The 16,964-nt window shown below is 40.8% G+C and overlaps 1 protein-coding gene across 5 annotated transcripts in view; it reads right to left on the reverse strand.

Annotated features, from left to right (window-relative positions):
• The window catches only part of UQCC1 (ubiquinol-cytochrome c reductase complex assembly factor 1), a 54,980-nt gene that overhangs the window by 14,889 nt on the left and 23,127 nt on the right, over nt 1–16,964 (reverse strand). For all 5 annotated transcript variants that reach the window (XM_066978449.1, XM_066978447.1, XM_066978450.1 and 2 more), the window contains one exon: nt 12,897–13,005. In XM_066978449.1, the coding sequence (XP_066834550.1) occupies nt 12,897–13,005 (109 nt within the window). The remainder of the gene's footprint in view (nt 1–12,896; nt 13,006–16,964) is intronic.

Raw genomic sequence — 16,964 nt, forward strand, 5'->3', positions numbered from 1 at the left:
ACTGTGAGTTTTCTCTCTTCTGTATTTCATTCAGACTTGATGCTACCGTGGATAAATAAACTTCCAGAAGATCCTAAAGGAGTGATCAAGGATTTTAAAAAGGCAAAAATTTCCTTTTGCAGTTTCCCAAATAACACAGATGAAACCTAGATATGCACTATCTTCTCCCCTGCAAGTACAGAATTAAACAGGAAACACAAAAGAGGAAATTTAGGATACTCTCAGACTTTATTTTCAAGCTTCTTGTACACAGCTCTGTCCTCCTGGGCTAGCACCACAAACTTCCATCAACTAAATGTGTCTGTATAATTTCCTCAGTTTCAAAAACCAAAGTCTTCATTTAACAGCTACAAATAGAAGAAAACGTTAGTACCTTTAGCATGAACTAGACAAGTGAATATATAGTGCAGGTGATATTCCCAGAACAACTGGTCATTCACAGGAATGCTGCTTTCTGTTACTCTCCACATACATTTGGAGTTATGGCATCAATGCCCAAGCCATCCAAAACTGAACTCAGATCAGTGATGCTCATTTTACATATACCAAGACTTTAGTGACACGTCTTCCATCCACATTACTCCATACCACGAGCTGAATCTCCCTTTTTATGTTCAGTCATTCTTGTGGCCACAAGGCCATCTGATTAATTTGAAAATCAACATGATGCTAGCAACATAGATCTCTTTGTAAGATCAGATATGCTGGTATTTTGGTGAAATTGTTTTAATCTTTTGCATTATTTCCTACCCTTTGAATATGGAGACAAAAACATTCAAGTTCTAACTGAAGTGTAACAATAATTATCTAGTTAACACCAATAGAGAAAGAGCAAGTGCTGTGCGTGATCTGAAACAGAAGAAGAAGATAAAACAACTGAGGACAAACAAGGGAATAGAAAGAATTGAATCTACTGAGATTCCCAAAACAGCATGGAAAACAGAAAAGTTTGCTTAGATGTGTACAAAAACATTGCTTATATTAAAGGAGTAAAAGACAGCAAAGGAAAAAGCATGAAAGACAGCACTGCAATTACTGAATGCATTGTATTCGCACCATTTATTTTACTGTGGGAGTTGTTAGCAAAAGCAGTCAAAAATAAGGACTTCATAGAACTGGCAGTTTTATGAACAGATAAAACGGGCTGGAGAAGTCAGAAAATGAAGTAACAAAATAAACTGAGCTCTAAGAAAAACATAAACATTTGCAATCCACTTACCCAGCCAGACTACTAGGCACTGCAGTAGGTACATTATAAACATGAAGACATTGCTTCTGCAGCAGAATTTAAGACCGTACTTTGAAGATCTGTACAACTGAAGTGGCACAGAGCTGCATTCAGGAGAAGAGAGTGTACCCTCAATAAGACTGAGGACAAAACCAAGTTAGATGGAACTGCAAATCTGCATGAGGGTAGGAGGGCTCTGCAGAGGGACCTGGGCAGGCTGGGTCGATGGGCCGAGGCCAACTGCATGACATTCAACAGGACCAAGTGCCGGGCCCTGAACCTGGGGCACAACAACCCCAGGCAGCAGTGTAGGCCTGGAGAAGAGTGGCTGGAAAGCTGCCTAGAGGAAAGAGACCGGGGGGTGCTGGTCAATAGCCAGCTGCACAGGAGCCAGCAGTGTGCCTAAGTGGCCAAGAAGGCCAAGGGCCTTCTGGCCTGCATCAGAAATAGCGTGGCCAGCAGGACCAGGTGGATGTCAGTCTCTTTTCTCAGGTGACAAGGGACAGAACACAAGCAAATGGTCTCAAGTTGCACCAGGGGAGATTTAGATTGGATATTAGGAAGAATTTCTTCACAGAGGTGGTGGTGAAGCATTGAACTAGCTGCTCATGGAAGTGGTAGAGTGCCTGTCCCTGGAGGTATTTAGGAGGTGTGTGGATGTGGCAGTGAGGGACATGCTTTAGTGATAGGACCTGGTAGGTCAGGTTGATGGTACCAGTACTTGGTGATCTTAAAGGTCTTTCCCAATCAAGATGACTCTTTGATTCTAAGACTGCTACCAACCATCTCCCTCCATAAACCACTAGAGGCAACTGAAACACAAAAACTAGGGGAGATGGTCAGGAGATTTAACACCATAGTGAGCGACAAGCAAATATGATCATAGCAGTAGTCTTCAGAAGACACATGAATCAAGTCTAGGTCAGAGAAAGAAAAAGATGAGGCACAAGGACAGAAATGGAAGAAAATGCTGAAGATGGCAAATATGCAGCTAGTATTTAGCATGGGAAAGCACGTGTTCAGATAAAAAAAAAGGAACTAAAAGAAAGATCTGGGGTTGAAAGAATCAAAGTCATGAAGATGCTTCAACTTTCAAGAGTAGGTTTAAAACAAGCAGAGAAGAAGACAGATCCTGAGCTTTAATTGTGGACCTTTGCAATATGAGGCTGCTGGAAGAATATGACAAACAGAGGCAGCGCATGCCTGTGTAATCAGTGAAGCAGCATGGCAGGGATGGAGAGCAGGCGCAGCTGGCACCAATGACTAAAAGGATTAGTTGATCATCAAAGAAAACACGAGAATAGAGAGAGGTGGTGGTGCCAGTCTGACATACAGAAAGGAATTCTGCAAGGAAACAAAGAATTAACAGAAGACAGGTAAAAGGAACAGGTAGAGAAATAGACTAATTCTCTAGAAGATAGTTAGGAAGTTAGGAAGGGAGAAGTATGAGACATACTGACACAGCAATTGTGAAAGCAGGTGAAAAACCTAAAAAGGGAAAAAAGATACAAGCTCAAGTGAATTCAGGCATCAGGGCAATCCAAAAGTTACCAAGAACAAGGAGAGGAAGGAAAGAAAAACATGCAGAATGGGTGAGATGAGTTAAGACCTTAAGTAATTACCTACGTACTGCAAGTAAATGCCAAAATGAGGCATATCAGAAAACAGTAATATGGCCAATGCATCATTACGAAAAGTCATCAATGCAGAAGTAAACTAACAAAACCAAAGAGTCAAGCAAAAAAGGCAATGAAAAGAGCAGCACCCTGTTCTTGTAACAGGAGAGAGTGGTATAGGCCAATCACCACAATTGCACAAATATTGCGGAAGGATGACAAAGATCCTATTAGAGTGACTGTATTGGCTGACACAGAGTCTTGCAGTGCCTCTGCACAGTGCCCCTTCTTCCATATACACAGCACCATACTAGCTACTAGGAGGAAAATTAACTCTATCCTAGCTGAAACCAGGACATCCTGTAAACAGAGTAGTCTGCAAAGCTGCACACACATTTTCCCTCAGACACAAAGGAACAAAACATAGTTGCTAATTATTCCTCAAAATAAAGACAAGAGAAGAGATCCCAAAACCACTTCATCTGTGCCCTGTGGAGACAAGGCCAGAATTTGTGCCAAATGTAGGACTTCAATCACTCCTTAGTTTGGACAGAATTAGCATTTGGAAACATTCAATGGAAGCTGAACGTATACAGAAAACAATTGGCATGATGTACTCCCATAAAGCCATCAAGCTGCTATATTTCATAAGAGTTACCACGTTTCTTTTGGGGTCAAATGCTCACGCCCAGATAATACTATCTGACATGGCATTATTCACAGATAGACGTGCCATGATAGGGTGGCCTAACAGCATCTGCAGAAGAACCAGAGCAGGATTTTCAGCCCTTTCATGTCAGCCCCTCTGCAGCATCCCTGCACCATACTGGAACCTTAACTAATGCTTATGTTACTGTCTTTCAAGACAGGCATGCACCACAAACATAAAGAAAGCTTAAGTTATACAGATTTTGAAGAGGAAACAGAAGGTACCAGTGACATTCGACTGGAAGTGAAATGCACAAGCAACAATATGATCAAAGTATATGGGGAACCTCTCAATGGTTTGATTTAGAAGAGACATTGTTCTGAGTATTTTTCTATATTGGAAAGGGAGATTAAAAGTGTATATATATTTTCACTGCAACAGTTTGGTGTTAATAAAGAACTACGTCCACATGAGATACCTTTCTTCGAAGAGACTCCAAAGACTTAGCCAAGCTGATCAGTTAATCACAGTTGTGGAATTTTGGGACAAACTCCAAAAGAATAGAAAGCTGATAACAATTTCCAAAACACCTAGCGTAACACATTATTCCACCCTGTATTGACCACAGGCAAAGCATAAGATGAAATAACTGATACACAGAGCAATGACAGGAACCAGGAACACTGAAAACCTAACTGCTAACAGTTCTGCTGAGCCTGGAAATTGAAACAGGTTTGGTATAGATCACTTCCCTGTTTCTGCTGTCATCTCTACACTGTGAAAATAAAGATAGTGCAGTTGTGGTGAGAAGCAATTCCATTGCTCAACATTTGAATTCTGGGAATTGCATTACATTCTGGAGAATTTGAGGAACAGGAGGCAGCAGTTAACACCTACAACCACAGCACGGTAAAATCAATTTTGGCATGTGAGTCACACAGGTATACGTGGGGAACAATGAAAAAGGTATTTCTAGAAAAGGCACATGGCAGCTTCCAGTGTAGTTTTTGCGGGCACCAGAGGAAGGCACAAAATAGATGAAGAACACTACCTTAGGGCAACAGAATCCAATACATCTGGGAAATTTAAATGGATTTTTTTTTATGCCAGACTTTAGAGCAAACTGGGGCAGGTCATCTGCAAAGAACCCAAGCATATATTATACCTTGATTTCAACACCAGGCATCCCTGGCAAATCTAGAACAACTACAATAAAAAGTTAACACGAGAAAGACCCCATTAAGCTCTCATCACCATGCTTACTATTTGTTCCAGACCTCCTCATGGTCCAGGTATTTTCAAGGTAATATTGCACACACATGCATCTTCCTGCACACTTAAGTTAATAAGATTTCCATAATCAAATTATACTAAATTTTCTCTGAAAGCTGTACCTGGTGCTCTTTTGCATTTATGAAGTGACAGACTACTGGAAACTCACTGAGAACTTTGGAGCTCTTTGAGAAAGGATCAAGAGTTGATGCTTCTATTCTTTTTTTGCTTGTACTTCTGTTTCTATTATGTGGAGATAGACTTCATACAATAAGAATTAGATTCTAATTTTGAATATGGTGTTCTGAAACCACTTCTTGGTGACATTCAGAAGGTGAATTTAGGCAAATCAATCAAAATTCACATCCTACTGATGAAGGAAAAGCAATGCTTCAACCACATACAAAGCTTCTAAGAACAAGACAAAGCTGTCTTTAAAACCAGTTTCTTAATTTCCATCATATTGAACTTGACCCTAAACACGCATTTCTGGCTTACCTATTAAACCTTCAATGACACTAGCTAATAAATTGGCATTTTCAGGCCACTATATTCAAGACATCAGAGTACATCTAGGTGGAAAATATCTCCAAAAGGTTGTTTTTTTTTTAAATAATCTACTCTGCTGCATAGATGATAATCATTCTGAAATTTTATTCGCGCACACTCAACACGCAACAAATAAAATATGTTTCATTCTCCCCTCTGAATCACACAGCTCCTAGGATATGGTGTGACCCCACCATGCTTTCCTACTCAAAATATAGTATTGATAGCTAGACGTAATTTTTTTTTACCAAAAACTTTATAGGCTGTTAAACATCTTCCCTGGAGTATATTTGACCACAAGGTAGACAGAAGTTAAGTGTCTGGTTTAAACTAGTCAGGTTGGGTTCCTCTCAAGGCAACGGAGAGGAACCTGCAGCTCCCAAAGGACAACCCACCCTCTCCTCAGGTGCAGGTTTGATGGGCCCCTCTCTCTTCCCATGCTCACAGCATTGCTTCAGCTCCAAGACCCTTAATGGACTGCTTTATCTCGCTAAAACAGCAACAACAATCCCATTTTCTACAGGACTTGTTTTCTGTCTATTATGTTAATCTCAAAGCCCTACTCTCATACTGCTAAAGAAACAGACCCTGCAACTGTGATTTCAAAAACACTTTAACCACCCAAAGGGAATATTTTTAATTCACTGTGTATGACCAAAAGTAACAATTTTCCTTTGTGCCCAGGAACATGTATCCTTGGCACAAAGGATCTTCAGGTCCACAGTATTTTACTTTCTAAACACAAGTGTGTTATACATACATGGCTTCTCTACCTAGAGAATCAGTATTGAGCTTAAGCTTCTACATGTGGATTAGTTTCTTAATAGAGAGAAGAACCATCATCGTCTTAAATGGGATTGAAGAACTGTCAATAAGTGTATAATCCATGATTTTAATCCTGACGAACAAGGGATGGAGAACCCTTGTAACAACGAAAATCAAGTGAACGTAGGCATTATTGGACCCACAAGCGGTGCACAGAACTGATGCAGCTTGGCTTTCATGCTCTGAGGAAAAGATCATGTGGGTTTTTTTTTAATTAGCAAACACTGAGGAAGTAGAATACTGATATTGCTTTGATTTTAAAGAGCTTTATTGGACCTAATCTCACAAGGCCTTTGCATCCACAGCCCAGTTAATCTTCAGATTAGATTAACTACCTCTGGATAATTCAAACATAATTTTTTATGATGTTCTGAATACATTAAATTTAATTAAAACATGTCATACAAGGCTTGTTATCCTATTGAACAAAAAAGCACAAAAATGTATACGGCGATTTTGAATCTCAATACTTTGAGAAGGTTTTTTTTCTTCTTAAAATAATCATCAATATCTTAACATTTTTCTCTGTAAAATGTCATAGTGAAGTTACACATTTTAAAATATACATACCATTTGAAACTAAAACCTTTCCTCTTTAGCCTTAGATTTTTATTTTAACTTTTTCAACTGTACTAAAAGCTCTCCTCTATCTTCTATCTCAGAGTTTTTCTGAAAAAAAAAAAATACTAGCTTCTCTACATCTTTTGCTTCAGTATACTTCCCTCATCTCAACTACCGCATCTGCTATGCTGCCAGAATACTACACACACTTTCCTTCTGCCCCAGATCTCCCCTGTTCTCCCATGATAATGTCGTTTCTGTTCTGTGCATCCCAAATTGACTCCATGACTTTCCACGAGATTTTAAAGACAAGCCCGAAAGGGACCCCCCTGAGTCTTTAAGTGTAGTAGCTTCCCACTGTAGGTCAATCAACTGCAGTAGTTCAATTCATACAAAGACTGCATTCAATCTTGAAATTTTTATCAATTTTACACCATGTCCTCTCATCTCTGAAAGCCATTCTAGAACTAGAACCTTACTGGTCTCACTCTGACTGTGATTTCTGAGTCCTTAGGTAAGCGTCAGACTTAATTCTCCACAAAAATAACAACTTTAATTGAACTGTATCAAGTTTAGGAAAGTCCAATAATGTAGGATGTAAACCTAAGTTCTGGCTTTGCTTTTCTTTTCTTTTTTTTCTTTTTTTTTTGCTAGTGTACGGCAAAATGGTATTTTAATCTTCTAAATTCTTTTAATTGTACAAAGAGTATTAAGCCAAAATTGTGTTCAAATTTACAGAGCTAAATTCTGCTCTCAGCTACATTGATGTGAACCATGTTATTGATTCTGATGGTGTTACTTAAGATGTACACTAATGTAACTGAGAACAAATTATGGTCACTGTATATAAACAGCTCTAGCTAAAAGTACAACAAAGACTGTATTGTGCTATGAGCAGCAGAGCCAATAAATGAATTCAAAAGACACCTAGATGTGTTCCTGGAAAAAAAAGCGGGGGGGGTTGGGGAGGCAGGGGTCTGAGTGGTCTTGTGGGAAAACAGGAAAGTGGGATTAAGATAAATTAAAACATGTTTGGGCATGCTGGACTTGACAGCCTCTCCTATTCTCATCTCTTTTGCAGCTTTTAGAACACATACAGTTAAAAAACGAATTGTTCTTCTGCACTGAAAAAAAACTTATTTCAGAAGCACAATGCTACCACAACACACAAGACTATCACTGCTAAAACGAGCTTACAACAGTATATATGCATTTGAGTGAAGAGCGATGCCTCTTTCTAAAACTGCATGCAATCTGCATCCAGAAGTACTACGGGGGGTTGCCTTTTGTTGTGTTTGTTGTTCTGGTTTTTGTTTTAAGAATCACATCTCTATTGTCAGATTACCGTCTGAAATTTCATTCCGGGGAACTCCAGCATCCACAAATCCTTCTGATAAGGTCTGCAGCTTCATCTAAGCATATTAAAATACATTCAAACTTGCAACAACTGCTTTTATACACACTCAGTTAGTGAAACAATACTCAGATCAGTAAGGTTAATATTCAGGTTGCTGAAGAACTCTGATTCGAAGACAAATAGCAGCAATTTCTAGTAAATTTCTGATTGAATTACCCTTATAAAACGATTAAGCAGCTGCCAGTTTGGACAGTATAAGTCTATTCACTGCAAGCCACAAGGTGGAGATCTCTGGCAAAGCAGGATCGAAAGAAGTCTTTTACCCAGCCTAACGTTACTATTAACACTTTGAGCCATTGCATCAAGCCAATTTTTCTGTTTGTTTTTAAAGTTTGATAGAAATGTCACTAGTGGAAAAATTAAGTAAAGAGCACTGGTTAGCCACAGAACTGGACACACCTGGCTGCAAATCCACCAAAAGAAACTGACTTCATTAGTACAAGGGACAGCAGACTAAAATTTATATCTGAAATATGCCTGCACCAGTAGAATTTGCTGAGGCCACAGGCTCTCTGTGTGTTTTTACAGCTGTGTCAAGTTTTGGTTTCTGACTCTTGCCGACATTCAGGAGTGCTGAAGGAGCTCAGGCTAACAGGTCCCAAAACTTTGTAGCTGAGATTTAGATTTCAGCAATTTTAACAACCAGTTTTTGAAATAATACAAACTCCATTTGGAGTTGGAGCTGATGTAAATTAGCAGTTAAAATGCCTTGCATTCTATCACTTTCAGCTCCAATGAACTTATATACTTAAGAGCAGATGGTGTATTTCAATAAACTATCCATATCAATTCAGGAATATAATATCAATTTTCTGCATCAAATGTTGTAATTCTTGCTAGATATGAAAACAAGCTGAAGAACTGCAGCTTTGTCTGTCACCAAGTCAATCTAACTGCATCCAACCTGCAAATTTCATACAGGTCCTCTGTCTCTTGTACCGCAGTACAGGAATGTACCAATTGGGGGTTAATACTGACCACTGATACCCTGCATGACAGAAAAGCAGGGCATAGAATTTCCATTGCTCCTTTTGGGAGCTCTGCAGATATCTTAGTGCCCTAAAAGAATTCAGGAAAAGTTTTTTTTCATTTGACTTACTTCTGAGAAAGGCTCAGATTATGAAATCTGAAAGCACCAGCAGTGAAACGCTAATGTCATAATCTTTTCCCTTTATCTACTATTCTTCTCTTGACGTATTTAACTATCTTCTTTTGAAGGTTGAATATATACTGACTGCAGGACTAAACTGCTTTAAAATAAATAGCTTTTATACATATTTCTCAATTGGCTCACAAATGCTTTGTCAGATTGTAAGAGAGAAGGTAAAGAATTACCTCAACTTCGTTTAAGATGGAAGGCTAGAGATACATACATCAAGATTAATAATTAGAACCTAACATCCAGTGTAAGTGTCCTTTACTTATCACTTACCACTCCTAAAGCTGAGATGTGAGAAGTTCTGTGAGCGTACGTGAATGTGAAGTGGAAAAAAGTGAGGAAGGATGAGAAAGCATGGGTGAAAGGAGAATTACCTGTGGAGAGGGATGGGCAAAATGGGACAGTAGGCTAAGATCACTAGCACAGAGGAAAAAAAAAGTGAGGATAAGGAGAAAGGGAACAGCTAACCTCTACAAACATCAATGCATAAACTTTTTATCCAACAGACAATAAATACTACCAGAAGAGTAGAAACTACTAAATACTAAAGAGAAAAACTTGACAAACTAATGACTGAAAGATTAGGAATAATTAAAGGATGAAAGAAAAAACGCTGAACAATTATGAAAGCTGTGTTCCTTCACAAATAGGATGGGGCAGAGCACTGTCCTGTTTTCCAAGTCTACAACCCAGTACAGCTCACTATGCTTTCTTAGTGCCTATTCTAGTTAGCTGTTACCTCAAGAGTCCACCTTCTCTCACTAGGAGTCTCATTAAAATCAATGGGCTTCTGTGCAGCTAAATTGTACTAAATATACACACAGATGTAGCTGTTTGTGGGATCAAACCTTTAAATGTGTACATGCCTTCTTTAAGCATCAACTATTGCTACATAAAAGCTATGTTAAGACTAGGTTACAGCCAAAAGCATATCTTGATAATGTAAAACATATTGTAGGAATCTTATTATTGCAGTCTAAGCATATTTATTATTACTTTGCATGATCATCATTACAAAGATTGTGAAATTTTAATTCAAGTACAAACTGAAAAGATGCCTAGCTTGCCAAAGCAAGGAATGAATGGCATTTAAACAACATACGATCTCTTTATAGTTACATCATATAGCAAACATACAATTAAAATAAGCATATATTAACATCTGAGGCTCCAGATTAGATAAAAACATATAAGGAAGCTTTCAATTTTCAACATCTGGGGGGAATTTTGAGAGCAGAGGAATAATTCAGTTTGCAGAAATGGAAGCCCTGTGCTTCCCTTCACAAAGAAGGGACAGTAAGCCCTATCTTTTTTTTTTTCCTCAAAGACTACTTAAAAGCCTTGATACAGCTCTAACTTACACCATGCTTCGCTTTTGCATTCTACATACTTGTAAGGGTAGCAAACAGCTTTGCTTCTCTTTGCTGTTTGCTGCTGCTTCAAATCACAGAATCACACAGAATCACAGAATTGTAGGGGTTGGAAGGGACCTCAAGGGATCATCGGGTCCAACTCCCAAATCATATAAGGAAAACTAAAAGATGACATTTGAGTTTAGTTCATATAAATAAAAACACCATTGTCAAAAAGGAACAGAGAAATAGCTTTCTGTCCAAAAGTAGTATTCTCTCTGTGCCCTGATGGGAGTTCAAAGAACCCTGAAGAGATGAGAGGAGGAGAGGGGGGGCAGCTGAGGAGGGGTAACGTGGTTTTGTTTGTTTGTTTTTAAGAAGGAGCAACCTTAAATTTACACCTAGGACAAGGATCTGAACCATCTCCAGTTCCTAAAGAAACATGAAACAGCTGCTATGACATGGCAGGCATGGGAATAGGCCAAAAATGTATAAGCTATTTCATTCAGTCTTTTTCTCTGGTGCTTTTCTTAGACAAGACTATGATAAACAGGAAGTCAAGGCTGAAAGCACAGGACAATGAAAAACTGAAAACACAATACTTGAGAAATACAATCAAATACAGAGAGTTTAGAATTGCTTGTTAATAATCTGCAATGTTTGAAATAAGTAGAGATTTTAGAACAGCTACTTAATAATGTGAGATGTTTGCTATCTGGCCTTCAAAACTTTTCCGTAATGGCATTCAGTTCCTCTTTTCAGCGAAGTGCTCATGCCCAATCTGCACTGCACAAAAGCAACAGTCTGAAACCTGTTATGTCAATATTTACATCATTCTCTGTCTCCTAGAATGAAAAAACACTGGAAGATCTCGAGAACAAACTCTACATTAAGAATACCCTGTACTAGTTATCATCTGATTTGCCCAGGCTCACTCACACTACTTCATGGCATCTGACCATGACATTAGAGATTCCTGTATTGGAGGTTTTGTTTTGCCCATTAATGTAGCAAAAAATCCAAGACGCCTAAATTTAGACCTGTCTTAAAAAGCAACCCGTAACATAGTAAAGATAAGAAGTTCCCAATAAATAGAAAAAAATTGCCAATAGAATAACCAAAATCAACACTTTCCAAGACCACATGCAAAATAAAGGATCATCAGAAAGAAACTTCTTGAATTACTGTTGGGGTCTCATACCAAATCCTAACTCACTGGTTAAGTCGCTTGCGTGTCATAAAGAGGTACACTCTTCCTGTCTCTCCCTTGGGTATTTGGCTGAGAACTAAACTTTACAATATGACATTATTGCTATATGAAAACTGTCACTTTTTGAACAGTTTATTTTCATCACAGACAAAACTGTATTTATTTATTTAACCATTCTTTACTTCTTTTTCCACACCACAGAAGATCTTTCCTAGTCCTGTTCTCTCACTAGAAGCACCCTGAAGATAGGCATCCTCAACACCCTCAGGTCTACTGTCACCACTGTCAAATTGGGGTTGAGAGTTGTCCTATGTCCACTGCTTCTGCAGTGCCTTGTCTGAAGACTGTCACTGACACAAGGATGAAGAAAAGCACTTTAAGGCCAGAAATGACCATTACAACTAGCATAACTTTGCTCGTGGCACAGGCAAAAAGACCCAACCCTGTTCTTCCTTCAAACTTAGAAATCAACTATCATTAGAACTACACTTAAAATGTTTCTTTTGTGTTGAAGACTAGATACACTAAGAATTCAGAATGAAAAGTAAACTAATGACTATTTAATAGTCATGTACAGTTAACAAAACCCTTGTCCTTTAGCCTTCCTTTTACTCACCATCCTGGATACAGAGAAAACTCAAAGCTCTTCTGGAATGACTTATAGCTGCAACTTAAGTTTGGCATCAGTCAGGTTTCTCCCTACCCCAGCTGCTTAATTCCTATCCACAAATGCTCATCCTATTACAGCAGCATCCCTGTTTCTGCAATCAGGTAGCAAACCATGTGGAAAATTAATTATTTACAGACAAATCAGAATCTTCATTCAGGCCATGATATGGTTTCAAAAATAAAGTCAGGGGCTCAATACAATAGCCAGTGCAGCTGCAGGAATGAGTGACCAAGATTAAGGCTACATGTAATAGCTTAAGCTAATAAAGAACTACATATGTAGCTACAAATTTATTCTTAAAAATTCTTTCAAGACGTGAAGTTACAAAAGCATTGGAAGAGATGAATCATCAAAATAATCAAGATTATCAACACCACAGATAACTTACCCCCATCACCTTACCACGCTGTTGAACATCCTCCCACATGCAATGAACTATATAGCGACACATGTATTTTCCGGCACGACCCTCTTGCTTCATTCGTACCAGACACATCCTGCAAGAACACAAACATCATATTCATAGCTTCCAGTTTTTCTTCAAATTTAAAGAATAAATTAAATCTATTTCAGCTTATTTAAGATTCTCCTTAGAGTATGTGCTTTTGTGATCAGGAACAAAGTTTTATTTTTAAATATCCTAAACTTGTCTGTTCTGTTCTCAAGAGCTGTATCTGCTGGATTTTGGCCAATCCAGCTATGGAAGAGTGACAGCAGACTCTACTTTGGCTGACAGTACTGTAATCTAGTTAAACAGTACTGCAACCTAAATTCCACAGCCTTAAGAACATATCACTCTTTGGAGTAGGAACAAATGTCTTGTCTAATCCTAGGCTACAAGCCAGCTGTTAATTTGGCCTGGTATACTAAAATGCTGGAAGAGTCTGTCCTAGCCAAGCTGCAAAAGCTTAAGCAAGTTACAGACTTCACCCAAACTCACTTTAGCAATGTCCTAAATTATTTCAACTACAGGGATCTTAGGATACACATCCAACCACTTCGTAAAACCCCTACATGCAGTACATGCTAGAAGAAATCACAAGTTTGTGTGTTGTAGGATCTTGAGTGCCATCACGCGGCACTTGCAGGGCAACCAGGCGATCAGGCCCAGTCAGCATGGGTTTATGAAGGGCAGGTCCTGCTTGGCGAACCCGATCTCCTTCTATGACCAAGTGACACACTTGGTGGATGAGGGGAAGGCTGTGGATGTGGTCTACCTTGACTTCAGTAAGGCTTTTGATACCTTTTCCCACAGCATTCTCCTCAAGAAACCGGCTGCTCATGGCTTGGACTGGCGTACGCTTCATTGGGTTAAAAACTGGCTGGATAGCCGGGCCCAAAGAGTTGTGGTGAATGGAGCCAAATCCAGTTGAATTCCGGTCACTAGTGGAGTCCCCCAGGGCTCAGTACTGGGGCCAGTCCTCTTTAATAGCTTTATCGATGATCTGGATGAGGGGACTGAGCGCACCCTCAGTAAGTTTGCAGATGACACCAAGTTAGGTGCGTGTGTCGATGTGCTCGAGGGAAGGAAGGCTCTGCAGGAGGATCTGGATAGGCTGGACCGATGGGCTGAGGCCAACTGTATGAAGTTCAACAAGGCCAACTGCGGGGTCCTGCATCTGGGGCACAACAACCCCAAGCAGCGCTACAGGCTGGGAGATGAGTGGTTGGAAAGCTGCCTGGCAGAGAAGGACCTGGGAGTACTGGTTGATAGGCAGCTGAGTATGAGCCAGCAATGTGCTCAGGTAGCCAAGAAGGCCAACAGCATCCTGGCTGTGGTGGCCAGCAGGACTAGGGAAGTGATTGTCCCCCTGTACTCGGCTCTGGTGAAGCCACACCTCGAGTACTGTGTTCAGTTTTGGGCCCCTCACTACAAGAAGGACATGGAGGTACTCGAGCGAGTCCAGAGAAGGGCAACAAAGCCGGTGGGGAACAAGTCTAATGAGTAGCAGCTGAGGGAGCTGGGGTTGTTTAGCCTGGAGAAGAGGAGGCTCAGGGGAGACCTTATCGTACTCTACAGGTACCTTAAAGGCGGCTGTAGCGAGGTGGGGGTTGGTCTATTCTCCCATGTGCCCGGTGACAGGACGAGGGGGAATGGGCTAAAGTTGCACCAGGGGAGGTTTAGGTTGGATATTAGGAAAAACTTCTTTACAGAAAGGGTTGTTAGGCATTGGAATGGGCTGCCCAGGGAAGTGGCTGAGTCACCATCCCTGGAGGTCTTTAAAAGACGTTTAGATGTAGAGCTTAGTGATATGGTTTAGTGGAGGACTTGTTAGTGTTAAGTCAGAGGTTGGACTAGGTGATCTTGGAGGCCTCTTCCAACCTAGATGATGTGAATACGAGGTTGGGTTGTTTCACTTTTTTTTTTTTTAAAGTTATAACAAGCATTAAAGCCATTTGAACTTCATTGCTGATATTCAATCTAAAAAATAAACCACCACCACAACAGATTTATTTCCTTTTATTTCCGCCTACATTTGTAAACAGCATGAACTGAAATACAGGCTATTCCTTCACTAACCTAAGAGACAAGTCCCATCACCAGCCCCACATTCTCCACTTTACCAGTCAGCTCGGCTCCTGTTTTGCAGATTAGAAGAGCCTGTTTGGGTTGACTGAGTTACTGTGGATGTTAGCTCAAACACTGAAGCTAAAATAAGTCACCGCTTTGCACAGAGCCATGCTACAGCTTAGGAACTGCTCACATAAAAGCTTTTTCTCACAACTTTTGTAAAAGCAACAGAGCAGAGCTACTGCAGGCCACTTTGAAGCAGCCACATATTACCAATACTGAAGGTACCACAAGAGTTAAGAGGTAAAAAATGATTTATGCATCTGTTCATTTCTTCAGTGGAGATAAGATCTGGGCTTCCCTTCAGGCATTAGAAGTATTTGGTGCTCTGTGAATGCCAGCTCAGAGAAAATCATAAACATTTGAAACTTGTCTGTTGGGCTGACCTGTAAAAGGGCAGATGCCAATCTTTATGATGGATTCTATGTGATGTGCTGATTAGTAAAGAAAACTTTGTTTTAACCTGCAAAGATAGAAAAATTTATTGCCAGAGATGAGTCACAGAGTCAAAGCAAACTGAAAGCACCAAAACCTACATTGCTTCTCTACTCTTTTTTTCTGAATAGAACCATACATATAAGTCCCATACAAGGGTCATTCAACTGACACACCAACAATAAAAGAATAGCCTTTGTGTCAGAATCTGATTCCTAGATGAAGGCTTTTGAAAATGACAGCAACCATGAGAGGCTCCATGGGTCTGGCTTCAACATAACACAATCCTAACAGAATGAGGTCAGAAGACCAGAGAGAGAGACTGAGGCATGTCACATAGACCTGTGATCAAAAGGTGGAGTGACTGTAGTGGGTTTACATGGCAAAGTTTTGGTAGCAGGGGGCTATAGGGGTGGCTTCTGTGAGAAGAATCTAGAAGCTGCCGCATGCTAGACAAGGGTCCCGCTGCTGACCAGAGACAAGCCAACAAGCAATGTTGTTTGCGCCTCTGTGAGAGCATATTTAAGAAAGGGGAAAAAAAAAAAAAAAAAAACAACACTGCTACACAGCAGCTGGGAGAGAGAGAGGAGGCACCAAGATCAGTGAAGAAGGAGGGGGAGAGGTGCTCCAGGCGCCAGAGCAGAAGTCCCCTGCAGCCTGTGGTGAGGACCATGGTGAAGCAGGCTGCCCCCTCCAGCCCATGGAGTACCACGGTAGAGCAGGTAGACCTGCACTGACAGAGGCTGCCGCCTGTGGTGGACCCCCAGTGGAACTGATTCCAGGCCGGAGATGAAGCCCATGGAGAGGGGACCACGCAGGAGCTGCTGCCCATGGGGGACCAAGGTTGGAGCAGTGTGCTCCTGACCGATGGACCCTGTGGTATGGGCCCATATCTGGAGCAGTTCTTGAAGAGCTGCTGCCTGTGGGAAGCCCACACCGGATCAGTTCGGGGAAGATGGCATCCCGTGGGAGGGACCACACGGCACAGGGGAAGAGAGTGACCAAGAAGGAGCGGTGGAGACAAAGCGCTGTAGACTGACCACAACCCCCATTCACTCGCACCACTTGGGGGAAGGAGGTGGAAGAGAGTGGATGGGGGGAAGGCATTTTTGGTTTCCTTCCTTTGTTCCTCACTTCTCTAGCTTGTTAGTAATGGCGATAAATCTTGCTATCTCCCTACTCTGAGCCTGTTTTGCCCATCACAATAATTGTTAAGCAATCTCCCCGTCCTTATCTCAACCCTTGAGCCCTTGCATCGTATTTTCTCCCCCTTTCCCTTTGAGGAGAGGGAATGAGAGAGCAGCCATGGTAGAACTCGGCTGCCCACCCAAGTAAAACCACCACAGTGACAGAGAACCTGGGTAGAGGGTGGGTAGAAAAGGGAACAGGCAACACTGAAGGGAACACTGGGATGAGTGGCAATTCCCGTTTCAGGAAACAGAGCCATGT

This window comes from Anser cygnoides, chromosome 16, assembly GCF_040182565.1.
Source record: "Anser cygnoides isolate HZ-2024a breed goose chromosome 16, Taihu_goose_T2T_genome, whole genome shotgun sequence".
Classification (NCBI taxonomy): domain Eukaryota; kingdom Metazoa; phylum Chordata; class Aves; order Anseriformes; family Anatidae; genus Anser; species Anser cygnoides.